Genomic DNA, 15,771 nt, shown 5'->3' on the forward strand with positions numbered 1-15,771 from the left:
CGTAGTAGGGAAGGATCTAAGGACCACAGCAGTAGCAACCAGGCATGATACTGGGAAGAGGAATCCCAATTTGAACTGCATATGTGAGAGCAATACAGTAGTTTTGTTTGTGGTGGAGACTTACACAGTGAGGAGAGGAGCTGGTTGCCTAGTTTTGGAAGCGGCTGTGTTGAGAGGTCTGTACCAGTCAACTGTTTCCTTCAGATTCTACAGCTGTATTTTTGTGACTGTTTTCTATAAATCTTGTCATATTGCACTTCATATAAGTGACATGTTAGCCAGTGCCCAGGACACAGCAGGAATCAAAGCACCAGTGATTAGTGATCTGCAGTATGTGTAGGCAAAGTGTCTTCGGCATTTTTCGTGAATCCTCTTAATTTTGTGAACCCTTTGAATTTTGTTATCTTGGGGTGGAAACTGTTTTATTGTGATGCTCAGATCTATATATACTTCCCCGTGACGTCAGTTATGAAATACTTAATCCATGTGAAAACCACCTCCTTTATTACTACTCACAGTCACTTGGAATGTCTATTGATTTCTTTGTTAGAAAGATGCTAAGGGCTCTAACAACTAGACAGACCGCTCAATTCACCCAACAGTGATGCAGCCTGCCCAAAATGACAGATGGTAGCCAGTTAATTCTTGTGTAGACTTGTTCTCTGTTGAGGATGTAAAGTGAAGAATCTTATCCAGTTAATATGAGTACTTTGAGATCCTTGGATGGAAAACATTTCATCATAGCAAAATGCTTTTCAAACTTCCACCCCTCTGAAATAGATAGGCATATCCTCATTGTATAGGTAGGGAAACTGAGGCACTGAAAGTTTAAGTGACTTACTCATGATCACAAAGAAGACTGCCCCATCTCTTCCAATTCCCCAAATGAAACGACAAAGCAAGTTTTAAGCAGGCAGAATCTAATTACCCTATAAAATGTTGGTCAAGATCCTGGGTCGAGGCATTCTAAGCCTTGTGAAACTCGACACTGCTTTTAACTGCTGGAGCAAGTCGTAAACCAAGGAAACAATTTCCCAAAAACTATCGTGAAGTTTTTTCAGTCACAATTTTTCATTAAAGTTTCTAATTTTGGTAATGTTCAGTCAGCTCTATTAGGCCTTGATTCAGCCAAGCGCTTGGCATGGCTTTAATTACCACAATAGTCAAGACTTCAGTTTTTCACCCCATCCAAAACAGCTTAGTTTCAGCAGCACCATGCTAGCATCCAGCTGTAGTTTTGAATCAGAGATAAATGTGACTCCTAATGCCATTACCACTTCCTACAGTGCCCTGGGTTCATGTAGGAGGAAAAGGGGGTTCTTTTCACCACCTTGTCCCTGCCTTCAATCCATGCCCTGTGAAGACCTCTCCAATCACTAACAAGACTTTGCTGAGGAATTCTGCCAAGTTCGTGGCCTGGGATGGCATGGTCACATTGATCAATCACCCCTTCTGGTTACAGTGATGCTATTGTCCTGCCACAAGCCGTCTCTATCCCTAAAAACATAGGGCAAGACAAAAAAAGCTGCTTTCCTGGCACACTGCTGCTGCAGGCACAACTGGATATCACACCTTTTAGTGCTATAAGAAGTGGTCTAGGCATCCCCTGAATACTTCTACTAATACAAGTTGAACCTAGTATTATAACAGTGTGTGGGCTTCTCTCAAGTAGAGGCTACTAACAGTGCTAAATACTGTAATGATTCTTTGAGATTACCAAATCTATTTCACCGAGGATTAAAGCCATTCTTGAAGCCCCTACCCCATACCACCTCTTAGTTTATTTGCCTGTTAGTTCACAATGGAGTTAAATCGTTAAGTTAGATGCTACTATAGTAGAAGAGTGGCAAAACAAGCAAACAGGGATAATTTTCATGGACTCAGTACAACCTATTTGCAATTATCAGTTATCCAGCTTGATTTTAGCATGTACGCTTACATAGCATTTGTCATCCGAAAGTATCCCAAATTGCTTTACAAGATTAAACTAATACACTGTGCAAACTACAGAGTAGTACTGAAATACAAGTTATGAATGACATATGGGTACTTACTATGAAACCTTCCATATAAAGGGCAGACAGGGTTTTGCCCAAAGAACTTCATAAAAACTGGTTACAGCAATTGCACCTGGACCATTATTTCTATGGGTTTTTATGGGTCTTTTGCCTGGATAGACAATTTCAAAGAAGCTAGCTCTGGAGGACATTGGTTATGGTTGAATCTCTTAGACAAGGTGAATTTAAAAAAAAAAAATTAACATAAAAATCAAATTTTAAATCAGATTTTTAAAAATTTAAATATATTTAAAATTAAATTGGAAATTGACAACCTATGTTAAGGTCTAAACTTATTATAATCTATTAAGATCATTATATTAGAAAAATAATTTAAACAGTACATGTTTGCTGCCAAAGTTTTAAACAAAGTCAAACCACTAAATTGGTGGAAGTCATTTGCTAAACTCCTAGAACCAGAGTTTGTTAAAGTGCTAAATCAGCTTTTGACAGTAGTGCCCTCTTCTGCACACACAGAGAGATTATTTCCTTCATTTCAGTTCAATGACTAGTTAATTCAAAGTTTAAAAATAAATTGGGAGTTGAAAAAACAGGAGAGTTTGCTTTTGACTTCCAATCTCTGAATAAAAGGAACCATCAGTTGCATACACACAAAATGGGAAATGACTGCCTAGGAAGGAGTACTGCAGAAAGGGATCTGGGGGTCATAGTGGATCACACGCTAAATATGAGTCAAGAGTGTAACACTGTTGCAAAAAAAGCAAACATCTGTCTGGGATGCATTAGCAGGAGTGTTGTAAGCAAGACATGAGCAGTAATTCTTCCTCTCTACCCTTCACTAATTAGGCCTGGAGTATTGTGTCCAGTTCTGGGCGCCACATTTCAGGAAAGATGTGGACAAATTGGAGACAGTCTAGAGAAGAGCAACACAAATGTTTAAAGGTCTAGAAAACATGACCTATGGGGGAAGATTGAAAAAAATCGGGTTTGTTTAGTCTGGAAAAGAGAAGACTGAGAGGGGACATGATAACAGTTTTCAAGTACATAAAAGGTTGCTCCAAGGAGGAGGGTGAAAAATTGTTCTCCTTAACCTCTGAGTTTAGGACAAGAAGCAAGGGCGGTTTAGGTTGGACATTAGGAAAAACTTCCTAACTGTCAGGGTGGTTAAGCCCTGGAAAAAATTGCCTAGGGAGGTTGTGGAATCTCCATCACTGGAGATTTTTAAGAGCAGGTTGGACAAACACCTGTCAGGGATGATCTAGATAATATTTAGTCGTGTCATGAGTGCAGGGGACTAGACTAGATGACCTTGAGAGGTCCCTTCCAGGCCTATGATTCTATGTGAGAGGGTGAGAACTACTAGTTCTAACATCTTGAAGGACATGGTGATCAGAAACAATTGGTTCCGTTCACTAACTGCAGATAATATCTCCTTTGTTTAATAAATCAGTTAATTTTAAATGGAAAACATGTTTCGATAATCTTTTTTCTCAGGTATCCATGACTTTTAAGTTACTGGTAGGTCAATAAAAAAAAGAAGAAGAAGAAGAAATCCCTAAACTTGAAATGCTGGTTTTGTGCATTTTTAATCGAATTTAAATTTCCATCCGAACAGAACTTGACCAAAATCACAGGTTAAAAATTAATAACCTAGTGAATCAGAAATGCATCATTCATCATTTTCTAACATAATAAAAATATAAAAATTAAGAATCGGAATAAATTTAGCTAAGATACATAATTGCTTAAATAAATGTGTGTATAGTATAGTGTATCCTCTTGGTTATCAAAACTCAAAGTTCATGTAGAGGCTATATTCAGCTGCAGATCAACAAGTTTTAATGGTTACCAATTAGTAAGAATGAACCTTTCTTTAGGAAAATAACTAAATGTGCAAATGCAAAATACAATTGAAATCAAGGTTTCCTGCTAGCTGATTTTAATCATGATTAAAGTAGGTGATTTAAATTGCTCCACCCTGTTCTTGGAGTAGTTCCTTTGTGTTGTACAGCAGCTGGGCAAAAAGGGAATCAAGACCCAGGCTTACCTGAGCTAGGCCTCATTTATTATGAGAGCCATTGAACATTGGTCTGTGGGGTTTCCCAGCCAAGAGTGCCCTGGAGGGTTTTCTAGATTAGGAAAAAGGGTGGAGGTTAGGGTGGCATTAGCTGACCCAGTTTAGCCAACCCAGACCTTTGTGTACCCTCAGGGCTACCTAAGATAGATCTCAACTAGCTAAATTGAAATGAAATGTGTTGACCTGCAACTATGATGGATAAAATGTAAAAGTCAGGTTGCAGTTAGCAGCTAATTACTGTAAAACTAACCCCAGCCTAACGTTGGCCTCTTCTTCTAGTGTAGACACATCCTAATGTGCAGAAAGGCTGTTGTGTCTACTTTAAGATTTTTCAGACCCAATGGCTGCAGCTCCAGCTGTGCCAGTGGAGGGTGCTGTGTACACAGGACTCCGTTGTTGGTTTTGTTTTGTTCTTGAAACCACCATGTTGCCTGTGCTGACTTGGATCTGCTCTAGAGCACACAGTGATTAAACACACCTTGAACTTGGTCTAGCCATCTGCTTCCACTGGTGCTGCCCCGCTGTAGGCAAAGCAAAGGGTCAGAAAGGAAGTGGTTTTCTTGCTACAGGGCTGAATATAGCAGAGTCTTACTAGAGTTTCTCCAAGTTGAATTGCATGTGTACAATTAGGCTATTGTTCATTTTCTGTGTCCAGGATAACAGGACTTTGTGAATAAAACTAGGCTAGGAGAAAAGACACGGGGAATGTGTGTGACTAATTGCTCCTCAAAAAGGAAACTAGCCCACTGCAAATCCCCCAAATTGCCTACCCTCTTGGCAAAAGGAGCAATAATAATTTGTCTCTGCTTTGTTTTTGCGGAAGGAAGCTCAGGATTTCCCCCTTCTCATGATATTGGAACTTGGTTGCAGTTCAAGGGAGTGAAAATCTCCAGAGGAGCATGGCACACTTCCTCCCAGACATTATGAAACTGAATGGATATCAAAAAAAAAAAGAGCTAACAAAACATTCCATTGCCTAGACTTTGGTCAGCTTGAAAGTAGTCTCTCATGACTTTGATAAATAAAGTTTCCCTTCCACTTCCTGGAAAATTCCCAGAGAATTTTCCCTTGTGACCATGTTTTTTTTTTTTTTTAAATAGTAAGATATGGATTTCAGAGTACAAGGGTGGTTTCCCCCTTCCCACCTCAGTCCCCCTTTGTGTGTCTGGATTGGTGACATTTGTTGAGGGGATTTTGTAGTCCAGCAGCTAATTTTAGCATCAGCCTGACTGAAAACTTACATTTGAATGAATTAAATAAATAAACAGTATTTATTAATTAACAGAAAATGTAAAGAGCCAGTCTTCAATCACGGCACCTCAAGAAATCCGCAAGCTAATTACAATAATTAGAAGCTGACAATCTGACATTTTTAAAAAGCTGAAGCTGAATAGAAATGCTCACAATTGGGATTAATTGGTTATACAGGTATTGTGTTTAGAGGCATCTGTTGCACTTGCTTGGGGTTTGATTCTGCTCTGTCACACTCATGTAACTCTGGAGTAATTCCATTGACTTCAGTGCAGCTACTCCAGACTTACACTGCTGTGACTGAAGATATTTATCCCTAAGTGAATAAAAGGTTTAAAATGAACATGATGTGGGCACAAAATTTGACTCCTCCACTTGATTTCTCTACAAGGTTTTGCACTATCCATGTAATTCCCTTTGCAGGATGTGGTGACTTCACCAGAACACCCCCACCCCCTCAAATACTTTGTTTTTCTTCAGTTAATTTCTCTAGGCAACACACACAAATATTAGTGTCAATATAGCTCAACTTTACAACAACAAATCATTGCACATACCAGATAGAGAAAGATATACAAGTGAGGAAAATAACCTAATTCATAAAAAGTTTTAAGAAGTTGTCATCAAATGTGAACAAAAGAGGATTTAAAAAAAATAAAGATACCTCAGCTGTGTGCTTGTCACCTTCAGATGTACAAAATATGGCTCTTATTATGGAAGCACTTAAGCAGATGTGTAACTGGACTCATGCTGGTAGTTCTGTTCACGTCAATGGGGATATTCAGGTCAGTAAAGTATAAGGTATGTGGTGAAATGTTCATAGAATCTGGACCTTCAGTAATTTAGTGGTACAGCACTTAACTAAACCCAAGATCAAAACACTCCTGAGCTCTGGGATCCAGATCTCAGGGCCGGCTCTAGGCACCAGCAAAACAAGCAGGTGCTTGGGGCAGCACATTTCTAGGGGCGGCATTCCGGCGCCGGCCATAGCACCCCTAGAAAAGTGCCCCCCCCAGCTCGCCTCCACCTGCTCCCCGAGTGCCCTGCCGCCATTCTGCTTCTCCCCCCTCCCGCCCAGGCTTGCTGCGGGCGAAACAACTGTTTGGCCCGGCAAGCCTGGGAGGGAGGAAGGAGAAGCCGAGCGGCGGCACACTCGGGGGAGGTGGCGGCGGTGGAGCAGAGCGGTTCCTCTACCCCCCCCCCACCTCTGCTCCGCCTACTCCCCTGAAGGCGCTGCCTCTCCCTCTCCTGAGAGGGAGGGGGGAAGAAGCGGAGCGGCGGCGTGTTCAGGGGAGCAGGCGGAGCGGAGGTGAGCTGGGGGGGAGGCGCAGGAAGCAATGGAGGGAAGGGGAAAATGTGGCATGCCCGGGGGAAGTGGGGGGGGGGGGCGGGGATTTGGGGAAGGGGTTGGGAAGGGGCGGAGCTGGGGGCAGGGAGGCACGAAAAAAAAGCGGGGGCAGCCGAAAATGGTTTTGCTTGGGGCGGCAAAAATCCTAGAGCCGGCCCTGGCAGATCTAAAACTGACAGCTGGCCTCTATTGCTATAGTAAGCTTTTTGGAGACCCAACCCTTACTCTCATGCACCTCCCACACCTTACGTGTGTGACTGAATTAAATTATTGCACACAGGAGCAGCCAACCTAGGTGACAGAAATACCACTAGGACAAACTATAGTTACTGGAAAAAACTGAGTGTCTCAGGAGATATTCAAGATTACAAGAAAGCATATGGTAACAGACCAGGGTAGAGCTAAGAACCTCCAGTTCAGGCATCCTGGTTCAGTTTTCATCTGTGCCAACTTGAAGAGCCAGCTACTGTCAGTCATGTCACTTATTTTAGATAATTAAAAGTGGGTCAAAACCTATGAGAGGCGTTTTTGAAATGCCTTTGGATTACTTTGGATGATCAATCTCTATATGTCTTTAACACAGAAATGCTAGAAGTCAGACACTCTTGAATGAAAAAGATATCAAATGGATTTGAAGCTGAGCTGGTAACTCCCTCCCTACTCCCATATGGCCTACTGTGGTTACCCATTTCTTACAGCAAGAAACTCATGACAGGGGGAAAAGAAATGCTGCAAGTACACACACACTTTGAAAGGAGAAGGCTACGCTTCTCCAATATGCCTAATTTTCAGAGGTGTTCAGCTCTCAGTTCCCACTGACATTGATCAGAACTGTGAGAACCCAGCACCTCTTAGAAATCAACCCACTTTTTAACTTTAGTCACCCCGATTTGAAAATCTTGGCTTAAGGGTTAAATCTCTAAGGCCTTGATCCCACAAATATACACGTATGTGCTTAAATTTTATATATGTAAGTATTCCTTTTGAACTCCATGGGGCTCCCAACATCCATTAAGTTAAGTACATGGATAAGTCCATATTATGTAATTGATATTGTTTTAAAGAAATTCCATACTGATTTAGACAGAAGTATCTTCCTAAAACAAAAACAACCTATCCATAACATGAGATAGCCCTTAATTCCACACTAATGCACCTTACACTGGTTACTACATGATGCTGCTAACTGACCAGCAGCTCATTGCATTGTTTTAGAGAACTTCTTAGAACCCTGTAAATACATTTTAAGCTGCAGCTGCTTTTGAAACCAGTCAGTCACACCCATACCAATTCCACCAATCAGCATTTATCCCTGCTCACATTAATACAACTCGCAGTCTAGTCCTGGGAGATTTCTGGTTCAGTTTTCAGAGCCGTGAGCTTTTCAGATAAAAATGAAAACCACTTCAACGATCTTCCTTGCTATTCATTTCATTCCTCCAGTACCCAAAGGAGTTTGGAAATGACAGGGCAGGGGCAGCAGAAACTTTCAGGGGAAGAAAAGGGAATCAGAAGAAAAACAAAGTTCCTTTCTGGCTGTCAGAGAGAGACCACAATAAGGAACAAAATCTTCTTCTGACTTCCTTTAAAGTTTCACAAAAGGGCAGGAGACCATCACGTCACTAGCCTCAGGAAATAAGTCTAGTCCTACAGGCACAAAGCAACGCATGGACAGAACGTGTTTCTTGGGATTCTGTTTCATAGAATCATAGAATCATAGAATATCAGGGTTGGAAGGGACCTCAGGAGGTCATCTAGTCCAACCCCCTGCTCAAAGCCGGACCAATCCCCAATTAAATCATCCCAGCCAGGGCTTTGTCAAGCCTGACCTTAAAAACTTCTAAGGAAGGAGATTCTACCACCTCCCTAGGTAACGCATTCCAGTGTTTCACCACCCTCCTAGTGAAAAAGTTTTTCCTAATATCTAACCTAAACCTCCCCCACTGCAACTTGAGACCATTACTCCTTGTCCTGTCATCTTCTACCACTGAGAATAGTCTAGAACCATCCTCTTTGGAATCACCTCTCAGGTAGTTGAAAGCAGCTATCAAATCCCCCCTCATTCTTCTCTTCTGCAGACTAAACAATCCCAGTTCCCTCAACCTCTCCTCATGAGTCATGTGTTCCAGACCCCTAATCATTTTTGTTGCCCTTTGCTGGACTCTCTCCAATTTTTCCACATCCTCCTTGTAGTGTGGGGCCCAAAACTGGACACAGTACTCCAGATGAGGCCTCACCAATGTCGAATAGAGGGGAACGATCACATCCCTCGATCTGCTGGCTATGCCCCTACTTATACATCCCAAAATGCCATTGGCCTTCTTGGCAACAAGGGCACACTGTTGATTCATATCCAGCTTCTCGTCCACTTTCACTCCTAGGTCCTTTTCCGCAGAACTGCTGCCTAGCCATTCAGTCCCTAGTCTGTAGCGGTGCATTGGATTCTTCAGTCCTAAGTTTGTAGGAAGGGTTTTCAGTACTCTCCATGGGATATTAAGGACTCTGGGCTTTCAGAAACCCCGAATAATTGACTTCAGGAGAAATACACCAATCGTGTTTAATGACACCCTAACCTGTCACAGAAAGGCAGTCACCAAGTCACAAGCAGTTTCTCCCTGCAGGTCTGAAGAGAAGGTGGCCCCTGCTCATCTTTCTGCAATGGATTGGAGAAGCAGGGAGTTATTTACTAAAGTGTAACTGCTGCATCTGGTGCACATGTGCTATGAACAAATCCCATTTTAAAATATGGGATGTAAACATTCTGTAGAATGGAGGGCTTGTGAGAGGCATGGGATTGATTGTCCTGGAGACTGAAGTCCAGAAGAGGTTCACCACAGGCAGCCGCAGTGCAAGCTTCTTCATGTACTCTTATACCAGCGTGCCTCAAACCTTCCCTAGAGGGACCTTCACAGGAGTTCAGGCTCCATTCCCATTCAGGCATTTGTCTCCAACCCGAGATCAGCCACACTGGTGGCGCTTGAAGTGGATTTCATGGCCCACTGAAAACTGGACTCAAACCAACCATTTCATAAAGACCACTAACCAGCCATAAGATTGTAACAGCTTTTGGTCGCTACAAACCAGGGCTGGCTTCTAACCATTTGTGTAGCAGTGAGAAGTAACATCCTTATCAGTTCCCTGAGCCATCAAGAGCCTCTCCATTTTTCAGACACAGCCAGAGACAATATTACATCTATTAATATGATGAAACTTTATTCAGAAATCAAAGAGCAAGACCAGGAGAGTCCCTGTGAATTTGCTTCCTCCTCTCTTTTGTCTGATGCTCCCAGACTTTGTTACTTTGATGGCAAACTGCGAGGTTCACCTATTTTACCTAGCTTTTTAGAAGCTGTGTGTGGAGAGGTGGAATACAGGTTGTGGGAAGGGAAAAAAATTATTCTGATGGAGGAGGCTTTTTTTTTTGAGGGCGGCAAATGTGAGTTCTGCAGAATCCTATCAAAGTCACTCATGTGTAGAACAAAGCAGCTAAGGGCTTTGGAACTTCTGCAGACTATAACTTGTGGCTAGAATTTGTGATTTCACATCATTCCTATATCCTTTTAACGTGATCCCTTTGTCAGTCTTGAACACCAGACTGATATCTGAAATATTCTCCTTTATAGTGACCTTTCAGAGCCAGATTGCAGTCTGTGCTATGAGAATTTAAAGCTGCCCTAAATGGGCAACTGGGAATTCCTACAGCATGGAGAAATCTCAGCAAGCATAGGGCTACCACCACAACCCCCTTCCTTCCCAGCATAGGGGCACATTACCTGAGGAAAGAAGCAAGCATGCACATAGTATGCTATATTCTGGGGATAACCAGCTGGCATGACAACCTTCTACAAGGCTATCACAAACCACAGCAATTCTGAACAGCCGTGAGATTGTTGTAGATTATGTCAGAGGCCAAACAGCCTCCAGGATTGAGGGGAGGGCAGAAAGGTGGCATAAGTCACCTTTACTCCTCCATCCCACAGATGGCCCAAGCTCTGCTACAGTGTATCTGAAGACTGAGCCCACACTCTGTGGCTGGCCTTTCACTTTGCGTGACCTAGTCATGTTTGGCAGCATGCAGCATGAGAAATAGCAGTGCATCACTTTCGAAGCATCAAAGGAAATGCAGCAGATAATCCTACAAGGCTCTCATTTGCTGAGAAGATGAACTATGCAACAGGTAAAATGAATAAGCAGCAGCTGCCAAAGCCCTGTCCAAAGCCTGGAAATCCCCAGAAATTTACCTTCAGATTAGAGTTAATTTCATATGGTTCTGTGACTTTAGAAACAAAAACCAACGAAGTGATTTAAGATTAGGAAGAGCTACATCTTTATGGAGTCTGGCCAGTGTCTTTGTCGACTGAGACACATTTGGGAAAAATCTCATTGAATGAGCTGCAGTGAATGACCTTTCATTCCATTTACAGGTTTGGTATGCTTAAGAGAAGGCTGGGAGTATTGCCAAGTTTCAGTATGGACTGCTGAATCATCAGCACAATCTGTCAGAGAAGCCAGATCTGGAGTTCTATTTGCACGTTCACCTGCGAGTGCCCTGAAAGCCAGATATCAAGGTAAGAGGATTGTGTTGGTTGAGACAGGTATAACCCACACACCTTCTGGGTGTGGTGTTCTGTCCCATCTTGTGGCACCGAGACCACTTAGAGAGAAAGATTAAGGAGTCTACTCTGCAGCCTTAGCTAACAGTCATTTGGCTTTTAGCTCATGCAATAGAGGTTCATTCACTAAGCTCCCGAGATTGCAGGTTCAATACCGCCCACCGAGAATCCAGGTCTATCAGCGTTACACAGGCAAAGGGTGTTTGCCATGAAAACCCATCATTTTTTCAGCTTCTTTTCACTGGAGAGTAGAAGTTTGGCATGTCTCTCCTAACTTTAGTGTCATGGTTTACAGGAGTAGGTCACTATGTAAAAGAGTTTGTCTGTTTGTTTTTTTTAAGTTCAGGCAACAAGCATCAGACAACTCTACTTTCTCTTAAAAGCCAAATAACTCAAGAAAATCCTAAAGGGACTAATTAATAACCCACAAACCCTAAAATGATGCCTGGCAATTCCCTTCTTGGTTCTCTTAGTCCAACTACTAGGGTTTCTGGTTAACCCTTTTGAAAGTGTCTGTGTCTTATAGAGTAGAAGTTTGTTCAGTTTCACCACCACACTGCACTGAAGAATCTCACTGTAAACCAGCAATACTCTCATTGCTCGGTGGTGTGGTAGACTTGGGGAGCCGAGAGGAAGAGTTGGCAAAGATATCAGCCCTCTTAAGGGTGGTGTGTGCCCACCGTTCATTATTCGAGTTCAGTTTGGAGGTTCTATTAGATCCACAGCTGACTGTAGATCAGGACTTTGTAACCAGGGAGGCACAACACAAAGATGGCTCATGATATGGCCGCCCTTCCCAGGTCCTCCCATCCCAGCACCCTACCAGTATCCAACAAGCGCCACCAACCGAACCCACCCAGTACTCCCAAGCCAACTCTCATTTCTCACCCAGGCCCTAATCCCCCTGTCCTCTGCAGCCAAAGCATTTGGGTGCATTGCTGCAAAAAGTCACAGCTAGATTTCGGGTTCTGGGTGAAAAACCACTGTTTTAGATAAGGTATCAAAATGTGACTCAAACTCATATATCACACTAGGAGCACACTATACCAGCTCTCTATGATCTGCTGACCCACCATCCAATGGCTGCTTATTGATTTCTGGGTCAAACATGGCCTGGAACATATCTACCTAAAGAATTATTTTTCTTCCTGTTACTCTGACAGTTCTATTCAGCAAAAGTTCTCAGGTGGAGTTCCCCTGTGTTAATTGAAGGGAAGGTTGCTGATAGGCTGTTCTTATATCTACTTCAGACTAGGAAAATAGATTGTATGTTTTAAAATAAATGATTTTCCTATGGTCAACATGGGCATGAAGAGCCCATGGCTTTGGAATTCCCCCCCTCCCCCCGTAAGAAATAATCTGAATCTATCGATCTCCAGGCCATAATACAAGGCCCATGTGTTTTTTCAGGCATTTGGGAAAGCTGTGGGTTTGCATGTTTAATTGTCAAGCTGGCTGATTCAGTTTTATTGCAGGGTTGGGCTAATTTGATTGGCTTCTAGAATTGCAATTTTTATATGGTGCAATATTTTAATTGCTGTGAAAGTTGCCTGGGGCTGTTGGAAAGTGCTTTTCCATGTTCTAAATCAAAACAAAGTATCTCTTCAGCAGTTTAGGTTGGTAACAAGACCTGACTGGCCTTTATAACTGTTTAGGGAATTACTCTTCACTGAAAACCCCACCACATTTTGGTAGTTTTTCAAACATGGTATTGCAGGGATCCACATGGCTAGCACCTCCTGGTGACCACTTCTTTGGCCACACAATGGCCTAGCCCTGTAGCCAGGTCACATTTAAGTTCAGTCCTCTTCCCGCATAAGGAGAGGCCAACTAACAAACTTGAACAAACAGCAAAACAAATGACCCTCCTGCCCTTCTCAGGCCGTGCTGAAGTTCCCTGCTCCCAGGCACTGCCACATTCTATCTTTGCTCTTTTGGCTGAGCCCTACAGCCCAGGGCTTTTCCCCAGAGGCTCTTCTTAGCAGCTTTCTTCATTAGCTTCCCTCCTTAGGCACTGCCAGCTTCTGCCAAGGATCTCCCTGCTTCGCACAGCTTTCACCTCAGGGTCACCCCCAGGAATCTCACCTGCTCTCTGCGGTTCTGTCCAGCCTGACTTCACCAGGCCCTATGTAGGAAGCTAGGGTGGCTTCCCTCCGAACCAGAGGGTAAAGAGCCAGCCTCTCAGCCTGAGTGGGCAGGGCCAGGCCAAGTTCACGCCAATCCCCGGAAGGGGAGGCGTTGGACAGGAAGTACAAAGGGCGGGTCCCTTAGTCCAGGGAGAGCAGACCAGGGAGGGAGACAGACACAGGCTGCTCCCTCCAGACCCTGCTGCTGACCCAGGAGAAACCTGACCTGGAGGAAGGACTGTGGTGACCAGGACTGCCAGCCGCCAAGGGGCCAGGCTGTAACCTGGGCCAGCGTGAACCTGACACAGAGTGGGGAGCTGGAGCTACCAGCAGCTGAATACCCGGACGAGCTGGAGGGACCGGAGAGGCCCGCTTGAGTGACCGGGTAGGAAGTAGCCCGGGGCAGAACTGCACAGCGTAGTGGGTGTATTTGGTCAGCGGGGAGCGGATGGTCCCCCGCTGACCCAGCAGCGGGACCTTCGCCTTCCGCCACTGTCAGGGCCCTGGGCTGGAACGCAGTGGAGTTGGGTGGGCCTCCGTTCCCCTACCCCAGCCAACCTGCCTTGGGTAGCAGAATCCCGAATGCCGCAGACTCGGGTCGGCGCGCCCCCGTGCCCGAGGGGCCGAAAGGTGTGACTAAGGGCCCCCAGTGGGACAGTAGCTCTGCATCGCCCCCTCGGAACCTGTCACACCCTATTTCCTCCCCTGGGGAGTTCTCCTATCTGCTGAGTCATCTTCTCCTGAACGAGCTCTCCTCTCTCTGTAGTGCCCCCTGACACTTTCATAGCTGAGGGTACTAATGTTAATTAAGCCGCCCACTGCAGGATCAGCTGGGGGCTAACTGCTAGCTCACAGGCAAGACTGAGCCTGACTCCCCTTAAAGGGCCAGCAAGCCGGTGATAGTGTCTAATACTCGCCTCACTTGAGACACTAAAAGATCCAAATAGGGTTGGCCAGGCATCCAGTTTTCGACCGGAATGCCTGGTCAAAAAGGGACCCTGGTGGCTCTGGTCAGCACTGCTGAACGGGCTGTTAAAAGTCCGGTTAACAATGCAGCGGGGGCCCAGGCTCTGTGCAGCTCCCCAGAAGCAGCAGCCAGGTCCGGCCCCTAGGCACAGAGGTGATCATGGAAGCTCCACATTCTGCCCCCAGCACCGGCTCTGCAGCTCCATTGGCCGGGAACAGCAGCCAATGGGAGTTATGGGGGTGGTGACTGCGGGCGAGGAGCTGCTTGGCTACCCCTGCACCTAGGAGCTGGGCTAGACATGCCGGCTGCTTCTGGGAGCTGCAGGGAGCCTGCCTTACACCATTGCCTGGGAACTGCCTGAGGTAAGCGCCAACCAGCCGGATCCTGCACCCCAAGTCACCTCCTGCCCTCAACCCCCTGCCTTAGACTGGAACCCCCTCCTGCACCCAAACTCCCTCCCAGAGCCCACACCCCTTCCTGCACTCCAACCCCCCGCTCCAACACCCCAAGCCCCTCATCCCTGGCCCCACCCCAGAGCCCACACTCCCACCCAGAGCCTGCACTCCCTCCTACACCCCAACCCCCTGCCTCAAGCTCACTCCTGCACTCCAAACCCCTTGGCCCAAGCCTAGAGCACCCTTCTGCACCCCAAACCCCTCATTCCCAGCCGGAGCCCTCACCCCCTCCCTCATCCAACCCAATGCCCCAGCACAGTGAAAATGAGTGAGGGTGGGGGAGAGTGAGTGACAGAGGGAGAGGGGCTGGAGTGAGGTGGAGGCAGGGCCTAAGGAGGGATGGGGCAATGGTAGGGCCTCAGAACAGGCGGGGCAAGGGTCTTCAGTTTTGTGCAATTAGAAAGTTGGCAATCCTACATCCAAGGCTGGCCCTCAAGGGAGTTGTAGAATTTCATCCATCCCACACCCTGCTGAAAATGCAGTCCTTCATTTTACATATGTTTAATGTTATGAACTAATGAACAGATAGAATAGATTGAACCACAGCAATAGTGAGTGGATGGAATAGGAAACTTATTCCCTTCATCCTCCTTTGGATAAATTCCCCTGGACAACAGAAATCATTCACCATTCCCTCTGTGTCCCTGTTCTTTGTACAGGGAAAACCACCCCAGCTAATGGAGTGAAAGGATTCACGGTGACTAGGACACTGCAAAAATGAACAGGTAAACTTTACCGCAGTGCAACTCATCGGGTGGTGCACATGACTGCCACAAGAGCAGAGAATAATGTCAAGACCAGACTATGTCTATGTACACATTGGCTAACTTACTTCAATTAACATACCCCAGATGGGCCTGCATAGGAACACAAGATCCAAAATCACCTCAAACTGTGGGGAAGTTCAGATCCGAAG

The 15,771-nt window shown here is 45.1% G+C and overlaps 1 protein-coding gene across 1 annotated transcript in view; it reads left to right on the forward strand.

Moving 5' to 3' along the window:
- Window positions 1–15,771, forward strand: part of LOC144930141 (uncharacterized) — a 40,683-nt gene that overhangs the window by 14,096 nt on the left and 10,816 nt on the right. Inside the window, exons 2-3 of the mRNA XM_078851228.1 lie at window positions 11,119–11,262; window positions 15,515–15,580. Coding sequence (XP_078707354.1) covers window positions 15,573–15,580 — 8 coding nt within the window. The 5' untranslated portion in view covers window positions 11,119–11,262; window positions 15,515–15,572. The remainder of the gene's footprint in view (window positions 1–11,118; window positions 11,263–15,514; window positions 15,581–15,771) is intronic.

The sequence above is a fragment of the Lepidochelys kempii genome, chromosome 1 (assembly GCF_965140285.1).
Source record: "Lepidochelys kempii isolate rLepKem1 chromosome 1, rLepKem1.hap1, whole genome shotgun sequence".
Lineage (NCBI taxonomy): Eukaryota > Metazoa > Chordata > Testudines > Cheloniidae > Lepidochelys > Lepidochelys kempii.